We start from the raw sequence: 18,633 nt of genomic DNA, 5'->3' as shown, positions 1-18,633 counted from the left end.
TTAAAATTCAAAACTAGCACGCGTGGTGGCTACACAGAGAAATGATGAAACATTTGTACTCCTAGCCTCTGCGTCCAAGGGGTTTGCCTGACTGCATAGATTTGTACAATGACATGTGGAATTCACAACCACAGAACGACATATTGAGAAAGACATGCAATATAATGTGATTTAATGAGATAGAATCAGAGTGGATAGGGTCAGCACATCATCAGGTATCTTAGCGCTAGAAACGCCACCTACCTGCTCTGTGTGTGCACTCGGGTGAAGGCCAGAAACAAGATTCAAAAGATGTCTTAGAGGCACAGGATCCAAGTTTTTAATTAATGACGGAAATAAATCATGGATGTAGCGACTACAATGTTTTAGCTGCAAAAGAAGAAAAGTATCAAGTATTACAACAAGTGCCATGTGCCTATATAGTCATTACAAAATGGCACAGGCAAAATACAGTCTCTCGCTACAGGACACATACCTGGGCTGCTGCCCAAATGCAGTCTATGTGCTGTGTGCTCAGACGACCTTCTGCTGCCAAAAAATTCAGAATAACTTGGCACTGCTTGATGATCTGAAACATGCAGAAACCTTTGTTCAGTACATTTTTCAACATCATATTCAAGATTCCCTGATCTTCCGAAAAAAGAAAATAAGGGTATGTGCACACGATGCAGATTTGGTGCAGAATTTTCTGCATAAAATCTGCACTAAATCTGCATCTCCTGGCAGAATCCGCAGGTGCATTTTTTATGCGTTTTTTGATGCGTTTATGCATTTTTTGTAAGTTTTTTACCACTGTGGATTTCTATTATGGAGGGTGCAGAAACGCTGCAGAACTGCACAAAAGAAGTGACATGCACTTCTTTGAAATCTGCAGCGTTTCTGCGCAGATTTTTCTGCACCATGTGCACAGCTTTTTTTTTTCACATTGATTTACATTGTACTGTAAATCACAGTGCAGTTCTGCAGCGTTTCTGCTGCAGAAAAATCTGCATCGTGTGCACATACCCTAAAGAAGAAATAACACTAACCTCAATATGTAAATTTGGTCCAAAAATATGTTCTACCACATTATTGCTGATCAGCCAGTCTGCAAGCTCCTTGGCTATAGACCTGGAAGAAGTTTCTGTTAGCTATCTTGTCAGACACACTTAACACGATTTAGAAGGAAATCTAAAATAACAGAGGCCAGATGCAATATATGGCCACGCTGGACGTGTGGCACTGGAGGCAGAACGGCTGACCGCATCGAAGAGAGAAAACCTCACAGGCCCACGGCTATGTTTATAGACAAGTCGGAAAGCCTCCCTGTGCAATGACAAGATATTTCCATTGTCCATTAAATAACATAACTGCATCAGTATATTATCAAACTGTTCATAATGTAATTTAATTCTTAACACCACATCGGATAAACGCCCCAAATAAGCAACGTATGGTCATAACTAAGACTTCATACTGTTAATTAGAAATTAGGAGAGCATATGCGGTAAACAGGGATGAAATCACTAAAGCACTTACGTCTCTGTGTCAGAAACCAAGGACTCATTGTTGCAGACGTCATTAAATGTATGCAGCTGATTCTAGGAAACAGAAAAGTAAAAAGAAAAAGTCAACAAACAGCAGAGAAATCCAAGGCTCTATCCATATTTACGTTATTTAAATCCACTGTTCAGCGGTCACTGCAACATGTATCCTGCAACATCAACACTCAGAAAAGTCGATTTTAGAGGAGCAATTTTGCTGTAAAAAAAAAAACAAACAAAAAAAACAAAACAAAACTTCCAAATCACAAGTTGGAGACAACTTGAAGTGTACAGCAAATGGGCAGCGTGCGATCTGCACCAGAGAATCCAACCTAATTAAAAATATTTATGGCTCTGTAGCACAATAAGTTTCAATGCAACGCTTAAGGAAACCAATGGTTGTGATGTCGTGATATGTGACAAAGCGGCACCATGATCTCAATGTCACGTGATGTGTTTTGCACTGTATCCCAAGCATAACAGAGCAGATCAAATTAACAAAAGTGCTAAACGCCTAAGGCTTCTTTCACACTAGCGTCGGAATCTCCCCGTCGCAATGCGTCGGGGAGAGATTCCGACGCTAACGTTTGCTGCATTGCACAATGGAGGCAGCGGATGCATTTTTCCGGCGCATCCGCTGCCCCATTGTAAGGTGCGGGGAGGTGGGGGCGGAGTTCCGGCCGCCAAAGCACGACGCATTCGTCGCAAGACGGATGCGAAGTGTGCAAATCCGTCGCAAATGCGTCATCAATAGAAGTGTATGGGGAAAAAACGCATCCTGCAAGCACTTTTGCAGGATGCGTTTTTTCTGCAAAACGACGCATTGTGACGGATTTAAAAAAAACGCTAGTGTGAAAGTAGCCTAAGGGTATGTGTCCACAGGCCGAATTACATCCGGATTAGCTGCGGATTGAACGTTGCGTACAACCGCAGCGTCCAACCTGCAGCGTCCAGATGTTACAGCATAGTGGAGGGGATTTTATGAAATCCCGTCTCCACTATGTGTGCGAACACGCATCCGGCGGCCCTGTGTTTACGGACATGCGGGGTGTCTTTTTAGAACGCCGCACGTCTGTTTACCTTGCGGCGACGCTCCGTCACCACAAGGTAAATAACAGGGTCCAATGCATAGTGTGCGGCGATTCCGGATATGTGCGATGAACACATCCAAAATCACCGCGAGTACATAAGGGGGCGGGGCTTTGGGCGGAGGGGGTTTTCCAATCCATCCAAAGAGCCGTCAATCCGGACAGTGGACACGCACCCTTACATGTCAATAAACAGCAGCGCCTGATGGACCAAATTGACTATAAAAAGGTCCTTTAAATTTTAGTCAAGGCAGAAATCAACATAGACAACAAGCAAAAATTGTATGCACATCAAATATTTCATGAATTAAATGTATTATCAGGGGCTTTGGTTATTTTTTTGTATGGGGCCAAGAACTTACTGACAGGTAGTTGCTAACCTGCCTGTTCTACCCAACGGCAGAGCAGCTCTTCCTTTTCTGGGCGATCTGATCATCGCCTGTATGTAGCAGAGGCGATCGGGTTATGGCAGCTTCTAGTCTCCCATGGAGATTATTGAAGCATGCAAAAAGTAAAAAAAAAAAAAAAAATGTTTTTAAAAAAAATAAAAAAAAAATATAAAAAGTTCAAATCATCTTTCTTTCGCTCCATTCAAAATAAAACAAAAAAAGAATCAAACATGTACATATTTGGTATGGCCGCGTTCAGAATCGCCCAATCAATGAGAAAAAAGGATTAACTTAAATTGCTAAACGGCATAGAGGAAAAAAATGCCAGAATTATTTTTTTTTTGGTCGTCGCGACATTGCATTAAAATGCAATAACGGGTGATCAAAAGTTTGTATCTGCACCTAAATTATATCATTAAAAAAGTCAGCTCGCTGAGCAAAAAATAAGCCCTCACTCAAACCGAGAGCAAGAAAATAGGGATTTTTGTGTACTCACCGTAAAATCCTTTTCTCCGAGCCACTCATTGGGGGACACAGAACCATGGGTGTTATGCTGCTGTCGCTAGGAGGCTGACACTAAGTTGAGACAAAAAAGTTAGCTCCTCCCCTGCAGTAAACACCCTCATGCTGGCTTCCAGAGACCCAGTTCAGTGTAAAAGCAGTAGGAGATCATTAACAACACATAATATAATATTAGAGTATAACATGTCAGAGTAAGCCAAAAAAGGAACGAGCCATAAGGCTAACAGGGTAGGTGCTGTGTCCCCCAATGAGTGGCTCGGAGAAAAGGATTTTACGGTGAGTACACAAAAATCCCTATTTCTCCTTCGCCACATTGGGGGACACAGAACCATGGGTTGTCCCAAAGCAGTCCCTGGGTGGGGAACAATATAACCAAATAACTCCGTGTACCAATTGACTATAAATGCGCAACGACCGCTTGCAGAATACGTCTGCCAAGGGCCGCATCCGCAGAAGATTGAGTGTAGACATTGTAGTGCTTCGTGAAAGTATGCAGGCTGGAAAGTATGCAGGCTGGACCATGTTGCGGCCTTGCAAACCTGCTCTGCCGACGCCTGGTGCCAAATGGCCCAGGAAGCACCCACCGACCAAGTTGAGTGTACCCTAATCCCTGCTGGGATAGGTCTGCCCCTGACCCGATAAGATTCTTGAATAGCTGATCGGATCCATCTGGCTATCGTGGCTTTAGAAGTAGCTAAACCCTTTCTGTGACCCTAAGGGAGCACAAAGAGGGAGTCCAATTTGCAGAAGGGGGCAGTCCTAGAAATGTACCTCCTGAGAGCCCTTACCACTTCCAAGGTGTGAAGGACCTTTTCAACTTTATGTCTTGGCTGTGGGCAGAAGGAGGGAAGAACGATATCTTCATTAAGGTGGAAGGATGAAACCACCTTGGGAAGACAAGACCGAGATGGACGTAGGACCACTTTGTCCTGGTGGAAGGAAAGGAAGGGCGCCCGGCAGGACAGGGTGGCCAACTCTGAGACTCGCCTGATAGAGGTTACTGCCACAAGGAAGGCGACCTTCCAGGAGAGAACAATCAGTGAGACATCTTGCAGAGGTTCAAAAGGGGACCCCCTGAACAAAAGTCCTCACTTGCAAGTTAGCAGCAATGTTACATTGGAGCAACAGAGATAATGCCAAGATCTGACCCTTGAGGGAACTGAGCGCCAGACCGGAATCAAAGCCGGACTGGAAAAATTTCAGAATGGAGGGAACTGAAAAAAAGGAGAGGACGTTCACGGAGCCTGCACCATGAGAAGAAGGCTTTCCAGGTGCGGTGATAGATGAGAGCGGAAGACGTCTTGCGAGCGCTTATCATGGTGGCAATGACTTCCTGGGAGAAACCAGCTTGAGTTAGGATCCAGGTTTCAACAGCCAAGCCATTAAACATAGGGCCTCTGAGCTCTGGTAGTAGATCGGCCCTTGGCGAAGCAGATCTGAGCGATCTGGTAGCCGCCAGGGTACGTCTGATACGAATTGAACGAGCTCGTACCACGTGCGACCTGGCCAATCTGGGGCGACTAGGATCAAAGGAACCCCCTCCATCTTGATTTTTCAGATCACCTTCGGTAGTAAAGGAAGCGGAGGAAACACATACAGGAAGTGGAACCAATGCCATGGGGATATCAGTGCGTCCACCCCGATGGCCTGGCGATCCCGAGCACGTGCTATGAAATTAGGAACTTTTGCGTTTAGTCTGGACGCCATCAGATCCACGTCCGGAGTCCCCCAGTGAAGGCAAATCTGCTGGAAGACCTCCGTAAGGAAATCTGGAGGACTTGGATCCCCTGGTTCTGGGTTGCCTAGGCTTACCTCGCCAGGACTGATTAGGCCTGTATGAGGGCCGAGGGTCTCTCTCTGTACGTGGAGATCGTTCTGATCTGGACGAGGCTGTGGAGGTGGACCAGAATGGGCTACTGCGAAAGGGCGAAAATATTGCTGACGCTGAAAAGCAGTTTTAGGCCTGTGCTGTGGGGAGGAATTTGCTTTTCTCTCCTGTAGCATCGGAAATAAGCTGGTCTAATTTTTCTCCAAACAGACGTCCGCTCTGTAAAGGCAGAGAAATCAAAGACTTTTTAGAAGAGGAATCTGCACGCCACTCTCTAAGCCATAGTGCTCTCCTAATGGTGACGGCATTTGAAGCAGCAATTGCAGCACAGTTTGCTGCATCTAAAGACGCATACATCACATAGTCTCTAACCATAGCGATTTGTTTGGGGAGATACGCCGCCTCAGACGGAAGAGCCTGGTCCTGAATGGATTTTACAAGGATATCTGCCCAGAAAACCATTGCTTTTGCGACCCATGCCGCAGCGAAGGAAGGGGATAGAGAGGAACCTGAGGCTTCATATACTGAGCGAGTCAGGGAATCTATTTGGCGTTCTGTGGGATTTTTAATCGAAGCCCCATCAGGAACGGATAAAAGCGTTTTGGTAGCCAAACGAGATACCGGAGGATCTACTGGTGGAGGTTCCGTCCAATCTTTGACAAGATCTGCAGAAAAGGGATACTTCGTTTCCAGGGCCTTTTCTCCCGTAAAGCGCTTATCCGCTCGCTCCCTGTGTCGCCGGACTATATCTAAAAAATCCGGATGAGAGGCGAACACCCTATGGGATTGCTTGGTTCTACCGCATGATCCGGAGCAGAATTAGGGTCATCAACCTTTAGCACGTGATTGACAGCTTCAATGAGGGAATCCACAGTCGATTGAAATTCTGGGGTCCAAGGATGCCTCAGACTCATATTTGGAGTCATGATCGCTGCGAACCCCTGGAGAGGGTGAGCGAGAAGTGGAGCTACCAGAGGCTGAATGGCGTGGTCAATGCTCAGGAGAGGTAGTGCGGATCCATTTTTTGGATGTCCGAACCTCCTTCAGGTGAGAGTGACCCCTGCTGGCCGATGATTCCCCTGTAAGGGAGGGGTCTCTTAACCCAGGTAGACGAGTGCCCCGCTCCCCAGAGGGGTCATGAAGGGATTCAGTCGCTTTGGCCAATGAAGCCATGGATTGTGACAGTGACGCGGCCCACTCGGGGGGGGGGCTAGATACACTGGGGTCGGTAGCCGCAGAGGGCTACTGGGCACATTGGGCATCACAGGCTGAGCAGAGAGGGGAGCTTCGAGGCCAAGGAGCCTGGCAGGTGGTACAAGCAGTGAAAAAGGCGGTATGTACCTTTGTAGCCTTTTTAGCCCTTGACTGCGACATGATGTACCACAATAAGAGTAAAAAACACTGCTAGTGGAAGCAATGTGGGGTAAAGCTGCAGGGAAGCACCTAGTGCAGTCTCCTTACCAGGGCCTGTGTCCCGCAATCTGAAGATGATGGCGCTGAGTAGGGGAAGACTGGCATCCAGGAGTGCCGACACTTGCAGACGACGGCCAGAGCTGCTGTGCAGTGGGGAAAGATGGCTGCCGAGAGCTGGGAGGTAGTCTCACAAGGAGCGAGAAGCGCCAGGTCTGGGGGCGGAGCCGCAAGAGTGATGCGAGTGGTCGGCGGGGCCTATTGGGATGCTGCCCGCACTAGGCCGAAGCCGGGGACTAAATTTATGGCTTCGGCCGGCACGCACCCGCGGACCACCGGAAAAGATGCCGCGGAGCCCTGTGGAGTCCCTGCGCTATGGAGCACTCCTATGACCGCCGGAAAACAACCCCTCCCGGGTGGCACTTACCAAGATATGAAGAGGATGGCAGATGCCGCAGGACAGAGCTGTGCCCGGGGTAGTTAGGACGGTGCAGGGTTGGGGGAACCTCCATCCACCATCCCCTTAAAAAGGGGGGTGGAGAGGAACCGTCCGCCTCCTTCCATCATCCGCTTTCTTCAGTGGTGATGCAGTGGGGGCTGCACGGACGCCACGATTGAGAGTGCCTCTGAGCATCCGAGGGTATAACCTGGTGGGCAGGACAAAATGTCCGGCAATAGGCCTGGCTGCAGAACAGGATACGTGGAGGTGACACTCCATGTGCTCGTCTGTTAAGGGAGGAGGGGAGATCGGTGCCCTTAAAGGGGCCAGTCGCCCCTAGAATCAGCCCAGGCAGTGGCATCCCACGTCGCAGGAGAGGATACGGAGAGGCGACACTCTCCGTGCTCGCCTGTTGTTGGTTCGGGGAGAGCGGAGCCTTGAAAGGTTCCGTTGCCCCTTCATCCGGGTAAAAAAGTTAAACAGTAAAAAATAAAAAAATAAGAGAAACTCTGGTCTGAATAGCAGACCCTGTGTGCCTCCTACGGACACTAAGCTTGAACTGGGTCTCTGGAAGCCAGCATGGGGGTGTATACTGCAGGGGAGGAGCAAACTTTTTTGTCTCAACTTAGTGTCAGTCTCCTAGCAACAGCAGCATAACACCCATGGTTCTATGTCCCCCAATGTGGCAAAGGAGAAAATGGAGACGCTACAGGTATCGGAAAGAGGCACAATTTTTTTTTTTAAAGTTTGGATTTTTTTTTTCACCACTTCGATAAAACAAAGAACGTAGATATGTTTGGGGTCTATGAACTCGAAATGACCTGGAGAATCATAATGGCAGGTCAGATTTAGCATTTAGTAAACATGGTACAAAAGCATAACAAAAAACAACTGCGGGACTGCCCTTTTTTTGGCAACTGCACTTGGAATTTTTTTTTTCAGTTTTCAAGTACACGATACATTAAAAGCAATGGTGTTCAAAAGTACAATTCGTCCCGCAAAAAAACAAGCCCTCACATGGCCATATTGCCCGAAAAATAAAATAGTTACGGCTCTGGGAAGAAGGGGGAGCAAAAAAACAAAACTGCAAAAACAAAAATACCTCCGTCATGAAGGGGCTAAAGTCAACAAATCTTAAATTCTAAAAAGTTTTAATAATATATTAAAAAAAAAAAAAATATATACATTTAACACAATCAACTACAGGGACAAAAAACCTAGATGTGGCCAGAAAAAGACTGTGATGGACATAAACAATGTAATCACAGTGGATGGTGGTAAATAATCTATAAATGAATGTTGCACAAGACACTGTGGATCCGAGTGCTTATGAAGTAAAAGGGTGGGATGGTAATGCCTTATCTAACCTATCATGCATAAATTAGTGCAAATAATTAAAATTACAAGAGTAAATTGTGCTCACCCATATTGTGGTAGATGTCCCCCCAGTGAATGGCGGAGTCCAGACGTGCGTTTCGCAATAGCTTTTTCACAGGGAGCTACCACGAAACGTGGGTCGCAACTCCGCCATTCCCTGGGGGGACATGAACCACAATATCTGTGATCACTATTTACTTTGCACTTTTAATTTATTTATTTGCACTAACTTATGCATGATAGGTTAGATGAGGCATTGCCATCTCACCCCTTTACTTCATATGCATTAGGATTCACAGGGTTTCGTGCAAACATTCATTCATTCAAAGATTACTTACCACCATGCACTGTGATTACATTGTGGTTCATGTCCATCCCAGGCTTTTTTGATCACCATCTAGGTTTTGCATTCTAGTTGTTGATTGTGTTAAATGTGTATCTTTTTTGATTAAACATATATGATGGGTGTTTACAACTACTGATTTGTCCAAATGGAATATTATGTGGGGGACACACAGATCAATTTAGGATATACATGTTCCCAGCCACACTAAGATCTATGCTAATTTCTGTGAGGTTATTTCCCCTTATAATTCTAAGAAATCTTGAACAGAGAAAAGTTGTGAAAATATTTATATTTAATACAAGAGATTTTTAACTTAACATTTGAGAATGTATTTTGCTAGAAAATAAAGCCAGGATATAAATTCATTACAACCAGCATCAGAGCAAACCTGACACAAGACAAAGATTTCCAAGAAGAAGATGGCGCACTTACCGTTATCTGGCTCAGCCCAGCAAGTCTCATTGTTAGTGTAGGGGACATAAAATATTTGAATGCCAAGTCCAGGCTTTCTTTATCAAAGCACAAAGCTGTGTCCAGGGGCTCCTTCACTGTGCTCCACATTAGGTCAGCCATGTTACGGGCTGCACTTTGCCGTAGATCCTGGTCAGACAGTTTACACAAATACCTGGAAGAACAGAAAACAGTATCACCACATAGGCAGGTTCAGAGATCCACATTCCTACATTTCATCTACAGAAAAAGTAGGTGCAACCTGGCTGAGTGCACCCATATACTGGTGGGCACAGTATACATCTGTATTCACCTTGGGGACTCTAACGGCACCTGTGGGACACTGCACTTCTGGTATTTAGAAAGGTAAGTGCTGCATGAAACGCAGAAAAGTCAGAACCTTGAGAATATAAATAACGTGCTTTACCTGCCACGTTACAGCTGTTCTTGGAGAAATATCCTACAATAATTGGGAGCATAATTACAAGAGCCCTAGAACAGTCAGTCATTATGGTCAATTAAAGTGCAGATTGCATGCCTACAAAGTGAAGGAGTGAAATCCCAGATCAAAACTTACCATAAATCTGCAACACAAATGACATGCCGAAAATATTAAGGCCACAGTTAGGCTGGTTTCACATTTGCATTTAAAAACGCAGCGTTTTAAACGCAAACGCATGTGGTGAAAACCCACGTTTAAACGCTGCGTTTTTTAGACACATGAGTTTTTGCATGTTTTAAAACAAACGCGGCGTTTTGACACGTTTACATGCGTTTTTTCCTGCGTTTGAGTTTTTGAAATGCATGATGACAATTGTGGGACAGCTGCCAATCAAATTCAACTACAATACCCACTATAAACAGAAATAGCTAGGGTTAGGATCCCTAGTAACCCTAGGGATCCTAACCTTAACCCTAGGGATCCTATCCCTAACCCTAGGGATCCTAACCCTAACCCTAGGGATCCTAACCCTAACCCTAGGGATCCTAACCCTAACCCTAGGGATCCTAACCCTAAACCTAGGGTTAGGATCCCTTAGGGTTAGGGTTGGGGGGTGGCTTATCAGTGTGTATTCTTGTGTTTTTCTATTAAAATGCATGCAAACGCATGTGCTTAAAAACGCATGCGTTTACATAGACAGCAATACTTTTTTTGCGGCAAAAAAACGCCGCTAGAAATTACTACATGTTGCGTTTCTGCAACAAAACTCATGCATAGAAACGACGCATGCGTTGTCAAAACGCGGCAAAACGCATGCAAAAAAAAACGCATGCGTTTTTAATGTTAAGTATAGGGGGGGGAAAACGCATGCTTTTTTGCGCTAAAACGCAGCGGCAAAAAACGCAAATGTGAAACCAACCTAAGCATGTCTTTTCTCTCTGCAGAGGATTTTGGCTTTATTTGGACAGGATTTCCAAAAGCCCAGCATGTGAACACACAATTAGGAAGGTTTAATAAGACATCCATGGTCAGAAAACGAACCGTGAGGACTTTTCCAGCCGTGGGTCTTCTGACCCAAAAACTCAGCAGCCGCATATATGCATCTGACACTGATACATTCAGATCAGGAGACCCAAGACATCGTGTTCCAAACTCAACCATTTTTTTTTTCTTTTCATTTCAGTGATGGGGTGGTGCAATTAATCTAAGGTCCCTGACCCTAGCATTATACTCACAAGCTGCCAACTTCAGTTCTTCCTCACACTGCTGTGGTCCCACACTGCCATCTTGTAACCACAACCTCTGTCTGACCAGAAGTCAGACAATCTCTCAATGTAACTCTCACGAAAACCTCCCAAGGAAGAAAGGAAGAAGCTATTGCGAAACGGGGTCCGTGCTTGCATTCACAGGTTACGTATCATGTATCTTCCTAAGCCTTTTTCCTTGTTTACACTATCTGCCAATGCACACAGTGCAGTTTAACCTACCCTATTGGTCCTCGTATTAAGCACTTGGCACTTTAGCCATCTACAACAATTAACTTCAGACACTCTTTACTTGTATCTTTGCTTTATTATTCTGATTGAGTCCCTGGTTTGGGTATTTAACCTGAACATAGCACTACTTGCATTTTTTGCTTTTTTGCTGGAGACTAATAATTTATTAACACTGCTTCCGTATTTTTATAGGACTTTAATTCTTCGCACACCGATGTCCTTTTTGCTTCTTGCCACGGCTCCTGCGCAGGCGTACTTTATCTGCCCTGTTGAGGGCAGAGCAAAGTACTGCAGTCAGAAAGGCCAAGCCCCAGCGCACTGCAGTACTTTGCTCTGCCCCCAACAGGGCAGACAATGTACGCCTGCACAGGAGCCTGGCAAGAAGCAAAGAAGATGGGAGGCGCTGGACCCGGACCGCGATGCCCATCAGACCGGACCGCACCGGGACCGCTCCTGGGTGAGTATAATTTAACTTGTTTTTCTTCTTTCAGGTTACATCGGGGCTTATCTACAGCATTACAGAATGCTGCAGATAAGCCCCTAATAGCAGGGGCCTTAGCTTAAAGGTGAATTTTGGGGTGACATTCCCTTTACAAAGCTTATTAGGCAGTCGATAAAAGTCTGCATAAAGGCAGATTGATTGTTTAGTACCCCAAAACCAGGGCTATGGAGTCAGAGTCGTGGAGTTGGAGTCCATTTTGGTGACGTCGGAGTCATGGAAATTGAGTACGAGTCAGAGGTCTGGCTTACTAGGGCTGTGGAGTCCGAATCCATTTTTGTAGAGTCGGTGTCATGGAAATTGAGGAGTCAGAGGTCTGGCTTACCAATTCCACAGCCCTGCCCAAAACCAAATGACAGGATTAGCTTCAAGCCTCTTAGTGGTGCCAGTGGTTTCCCCAAAAGCAGAAAAATGTGTTGCACCCAACAAGTGCATGCTATCATCTAGGTGAAAGCCTGCGGATAGGTGGTGCTCTGAGGACAATCCTCCAGTATTTTAGGTAATCCCATAGAAAATTAATTGAGTATTCGATCACTTTTAGCGGCCACTTCATGCCAATAGGGCATTTCAGAGCCCCAATCTGGGAGACCAAGCAGTCATCCCACTATCTACAAGTCATCACATATTTGTTTTCTTTTCTTTTAGACTTTCATAAACCAAGTTATTGCTATATACGCACACACCTTATAACATAGGTCCTGAAGGGTATAATATGCTGCATAACAGCTGGGATGTGAAGCCATATTCTGATCTATAAAAGGAAAAAAATACATTTTTGTCACAAGTATCGGATTAAGCGCTGACCCAACAGACCATAGACTAAAATATATACACATATCATCACTGACAAGAAGGAAAATGTGGAATTATGGAAATCACAAGATGGAAAGACATGATAAACTGCAAATAAAAAAAATGGAAACATTTTCCAAACATCTCGATTTATTCAGGGCCCAAGTATGAGCTCCACGAGCAGAAATCCCCGCATTTACACACATCATTTTCAGCATAAAATTTCAATTAAAAACTTACAAGTGAAATAAAAGGAAAATAAAAATTCCCCATTGATTTTATGGTTTCCATTTTTACAGTATTTAATATAAATCATGATACAATTTATACTGTACATTTTATGGCTTTAAAAAAAAAAAAAAAAGAATTTCTATTGATGTGAGGACTTGATATTTGTGCGAAAAGTTGATGTATTTATTGGTAAAATTTTGCCCTACATAGAACATTTTCATTAATGCATTTTTTTCAAAGATGCTGTGATAGAATAACCAGCAATTCTGTTTTCATTTTTTTTCCTAGCATGTTTATAGTATGGGAAAATTAACTTTACACTTTGATACATCATACTTATGGACGAGGCAATACCAAAATTGCTTTATTTTTTTATACTTCCGGATTGGTACAATTGGGCAACAAAGTTTTTTTTTTATGTTTTAACTATTTTTATTTTTTTTAATTACATTTAAGTACATTTAACATGTTTTCTTTATCCCACCTAGGAAACTGAAGGTGCGAGTACTGCAATATATAGTAAAAATAATCTATGAATAGAGTTGAGCAAATATGTTCGGAATCGGTCGCCGAATCTGAGTTTGCCATATTTGTACCATATTGGTAACCTATTCGTGCCGAATTTATGTTTGATAATCGCCTCCCATTGACCCCAATGACAGTCAGCTTGTGCTCGGCGATTATTGCCAAAATAATATGTCGGCGATCATCAGAACCAAATTTGTAAAAAATTTGCTCAACTCTATGAAGCCCAGCCTTTGCTGCGCCAAAATGACTTCAACGGGGTCTTTGGTAAGCCCTCGGCTGCTATCCTAATCCTTCTGCACCCCACAATTGTGTTGCAGGGGGTGGAGACAGTTAATGGCTTCTTGACCCAATTATGTCAAAACAATTTCAAGTCATTTAAATGCCGCTGTCAGAGATTGACCGTAGCATCTAACTGGGTAACCCGCAGCAGTCAGGGCTAGCTCTGGTCACTGCTGTAGAGGCAGATGTTTAAATGTTTTTGGAGTCAAGTTTGCTCAATATACCCACATCCAATATATGAAAAATATACACGTCAAAGTTCATTAAGGGGTTAAAACAACGTAACTAACTTCTGTATATGAAACGTCACAGATACTGGAAATTCAATAAATGTTTTAACCGGTGTGACAGATTTCCATCAGTCAAAAAAGATTGTTTTACCTCTAAGTAGTGAAATATGTGTATGTATGGATGTACGACCAGCAGTAAATCAACATCTGTCCTGCAGACTGCAGCTCTCACAAAGGGCATGACCTATGTTATCCTGAGAAGGCAGTCTCCTGGGTCTCCAGTCACCCCAGGGGGATGTTCTGACAACACACACACAATTGGAAATACTTCACACCTCCTAGCGCCTTTGATGGGAAGACGCCAAATTGCAGCCTGACACTGTATATTTACTCTGAGAAAGAAAGATTACACGAATAGTGTTCAAAGAAATATAATGTATTCATTGGTAGAATAGTCCGTCACAAACCAAGGAATTAGAATATTAACCTGAGAGGCTGTTCTAGAACTCTAACCCCTGGGTTAACTCTATAAATTAGCCTATAAATTAGGCTTGTACACTTAGAAACCTGTTCACAGATTGAGGGGCAGCCAGCTGATGTGATCCATTTCATATTCATCCCCCCTCAAGGAGCAGAATGCCAGACTGCAAAATTTAGATATTAGTTCAGACCTGGACCCGTTGAAGCACCTGTGTGTGCGAAACGGCCGTCGTCCGTGCTCCTATACCGCACCCTCTCATGTACCCGATGTCCTGACGGATGTAATCTTCATTTTTCTTCAATAAAGATCACAATCTTCACAGCTTATTTGGGGTGAGTGCCGCATAATTTTCTTCCCTTTTTGCTACATACGGATTATTTGCTGGACATTCATGCAGAGCACCACTACCCTCTATGATTGTGACGCCTGAACGCACAGCGGTCCACTAATAGTCCTATTGATTTCAGAGACATTCTACTCTAGTGCCGTTCTGCTCCTTATACTACTACGTTTAATAAGTTTGAACTTTGTACGCTCTAAAGAATCCATAGCCTTAGAGTGTGTGACCCTGCTGATTGGCAGACAGTAGCAGTAGTATTTCCGGGACTCATCGCCCGTGTGTTTGGTGAGTGGTGGCAGCGTGTACGAGCAGGGTGCGTGGTCCGTGTCAGGGTGTGATTTATGCTCCCATTGCAGTATAGGACAGAGGCTGAATGCTGGACTGAGTGACAGGAGATAGATTACCCCTTGCAGGCGCAACCTCCAGTCACGTGTTGAGAAGTAGGTACGCGACACTCTACGACTAAGAATTTTTCCACTGCTGGCACGCTAAATATTGACAAATAATTCAAAATCTAATGCTACCCAGCTATGGAATATTTGGAATTCTTACGTCTACGGTTCCATCTTGAATATGCAGACCAACATGCAAGTCGGTATAAAAGCCTATCATGACTGTCAACTTACATTGGACACGACAGTGATGAATGCATGAGCAATTAAAAAGGGAAGAGAATCCGGACATCCATATTCGAAGCAATCCTTCATTAGAGAAAGCCCATTCTTTCCACAGAACAGACAGACGTAACGGAGAAGGTGCAGTGGGACTTCTACATCCTGAAAGAAAAGCAGGAAACAATGTACTAAACAATACAAAAAACCAATACACTGGTAGGGGGAACAAAATGGTGGCAAAAAAACAAAGCCACAGTATGAATTTCTGTAGGATAATTGAATTTCCCTAAAGGAGAACTGTCACCAGGTTTTTGCCACCTAATTTGAGAGTAGCATAATGTAGAGATCTAGACCCTGACTCCAGCGATGTGTCACTGGGCTTCTTGCTGTAGGTCTGAAAATCACTGTTTTCAGCATGAGATTATCAATAGAGACTAGAGGACTAGTAAACCTGCTGCCATGTAGTCCTCCATAGACCCTGCCCCATCACTGATTAGCAGCTTTGTGTACACTGTGCATGGGCAGAAAGCTGCCAATCAGTGTTGTGGGCGGGGTATACAAAGCAACAAGCGTATTCATGGTAGCAAAAAATATCTTTATTAATACATCACATAATACAGGTCATGGCTTGATAAAGACATATCTTGTCAGCTTGAAACGTTGCCGTCTCCCTGTATTGTGAAATGTATTAATAAAGCAGAAGTTACTTTTTTGCTACAGTGGATGCTGTTGCAGTTTTCTTCACCTTCGGATCTTATGAAGATTGGGATCATCCCCTTTTTGGCATACTTGCAAGCACTACCTACATATCAACTTATTTCTGGTGAGGTGCTGCCCTACAATTTCTATTATTCATGAAGCAGAGCCTGGCCGCACGAATGCAGCCAGGATTACGTCTCTCTGATACTCCCAGGAACCATAACGTTTCCATTGCGTTAATGGGACCGCGCTAACGGACAGCGTTGCACGGCGAAATTATCGCCGTGCAACGCGTCCGTTAGCGCGCCCATTAACAGCAATGGGAACGCGCATTAACAGCAATGGGAATGCGCATCACTAGCGCGTGCCATTTTCGGCACGCGCTAGCGATGTGCCGGTGTATTGTGGCGCGCCACGGACGCTGCTTGCAACGTCCGAGGCGCGCCCGCAATCCGTTCCGATCTGCGAGAGCGGGGACGTTTAACGCGACCCCTTTACAACACATTGCGTTAGCGCAATCCGCTAGCGCTGGGAGCTAAACGGATTGCACTAACGCAATCTGAACCTAACCTAAGCCAGTTTAGCCTGGCTATGCACACAGACAGCTTTCTCTGCACCGCTCTGGATGATTGACAGGTCTCTCGCAATGGGAGAAACCAGTTAAGTTAATCACCTGCACTTAGAAAAGTCGGTCAGTGGGTGGGCCAGACCAGTCTCATCTCCAACTACAGCCCCCAGCCGGTTATTTAACCTTCGTCCGGCTGACTAGGTACAATTGTAACTATTCGGTTTTAAAATTGCAATAACTTTTTTTCGAAAAGCCGTAGAGGGCTGAAATTTTGTGACATCTCTGCAGTTTTGGTCCAGAATATATTGGCCAAATATCCCAGTGGAGGTATATATGAAGGTATATATGAATGTACAATTGTACCTCTCCAGCCTGTTAACTTTGTAAAATTATGCAGCCTGACGAAGGTTAAAGTATATGTTCTCAGAAATGTTGGGTCTTTAACCCTTTAACCCAGCTTTTTTTGGTTTTGCGTTTTCGTTTTTTGCTCCCCTTCTTCCCAGAGCCATAACTTTTTTATTTTTCTGTCAATATGGCCATGTGAAGGCTTTTGAATGACATCATTGGTTTTAGCATGTCATGTACTAGAAAACAGGAAAAAAAATTTCAAGTGCAGTGAAATTGCAAAAAAAAGTGCAATCTCACCTGTTTTTTGCTTGGCTTTTTTTGCTAGGTTCACTAAATGTTAAAACTGACCTGCCATTCTGATTCTCCAGATCATTATGAGTTCATAGACACCAAACAAGTCTAGGTTATTTTTTATCGAAGTGATGAAAACAAATTCAAAATTTGCTTTAAAAAAAAATGGTGCCATTTTCCAATACCCGTAGCATCTCCATTTTTCGTTATCTGGGGTTGGGTCAGGGCTTATTTTTTGCGTACCGAGCTGACGCTTTTAATGATACCATTTTTGTGCAGATACGATCTTTTGATCGCCCATTATTGCATTTCAATGCAATGTTGTGGCGACCCAAAAAAAGTAATTCTGGCGCTTTGACTTTTTTTTTTATCGCTACGCCGTTTAGCGATCAGCTTTTTTTTTTTTTTTATTGATTGGGCGATTCTGAATGCGGCGATACCAAATATGTTTAGGTTTGATTTTTGTAATTGTTTTATTTTGAATGGGGCGAAAGAAGGGTGATTTAAACTTTTTTTTATTGTTTTCATATTTTTAAAAACTTTTTTTTTTTTTTTTTTTTTTACTTTTGCCATGCTTTAATAGCCTCCATAGGAGGCTAGAAGCTGCCAAAATTTGGTCGGCTCTGCTACATAGAGGCAATGATCAGATCGCCTTTAGCGGAATTACTGCATTGCTATGAGCGCCGACCACAGGGTGGCGTTCATAGCAATCTGGCATCAACAACCATAGAGGTCTCAAGGAGACCTCTGGTTGTCATGCTGACATGCCAATGACCCCCCGATCACGTGATGCACGCATTTCCGGCCAGATGCGCTTATTACATGCCACTGTCAGAGTTTGACAGCAGCATTTAACAGGTGCGAGTGGATCGCGATTCCACCCGCGCCTATTGCGGGCACATGTCAGCTGTTCAAAACGGCTGACATGTCCCGGCTTTGATGCGGGCTCACAGCCGGAGCACACATCAAAGCGGGGGATCTGACCTCGGACGTACTATTCCGTTCGAGGGCAGAATGGGGTTAAAATATATGCAAAAAAAATAAAAAATACACACATTTGTGCAGCTAGGCTCCTATTCATGCTGCCTGCGGTTTGGGCAGCCTCAGTCAGGTGACAGGTTCCCCTTAAAGGACTACTGTATGTTCATATTCTACCACAGTATCTCATGGAAATGTAACCACATAAGGACATTAAAATTGGGAGGAAAGCAAATGTCTCAAGAGTCAATTTCTTTATTTTAAGATCTCATGTAAATATATTGGGGGGGGGGGGGAATTATGCAGGTCTCTTTAGTGCATTTTAACCCTACTAAATCCTTTGTGCATATGGAAGTACATCTGCGCTGGGGTCAGCATGTGGGAGCAGGCTCAAGAGACAAGTCCACTGACGACTGCTTGTTACACCGCTGCAAATGCTGGGAGC

At 44.2% G+C, this 18,633-nt stretch overlaps 1 protein-coding gene across 2 annotated transcripts in view; it reads right to left on the bottom strand.

Annotated features, from left to right (window-relative positions):
- The window catches only part of USP34 (ubiquitin specific peptidase 34), a 282,270-nt gene that overhangs the window by 212,212 nt on the left and 51,425 nt on the right, over positions 1–18,633 (bottom strand). For both annotated transcript variants that reach the window (XM_069768887.1, XM_069768888.1), the window contains exons 5-11: positions 15,317–15,466; positions 12,493–12,560; positions 9,355–9,547; positions 1,519–1,580; positions 1,029–1,110; positions 476–568; positions 244–369 (exon numbers count right to left, since the gene is read on the bottom strand). In XM_069768887.1, the coding sequence (XP_069624988.1) occupies positions 244–369; positions 476–568; positions 1,029–1,110; positions 1,519–1,580; positions 9,355–9,547; positions 12,493–12,560; positions 15,317–15,466 (774 nt within the window). The remainder of the gene's footprint in view (positions 1–243; positions 370–475; positions 569–1,028; positions 1,111–1,518; positions 1,581–9,354; positions 9,548–12,492; positions 12,561–15,316; positions 15,467–18,633) is intronic.

The sequence above is a fragment of the Ranitomeya imitator genome, chromosome 5, assembly GCF_032444005.1.
Source record: "Ranitomeya imitator isolate aRanImi1 chromosome 5, aRanImi1.pri, whole genome shotgun sequence".
NCBI lineage: Eukaryota > Metazoa > Chordata > Amphibia > Anura > Dendrobatidae > Ranitomeya > Ranitomeya imitator.
This window is presented reverse-complemented; position numbering and strand designations above follow the sequence as displayed.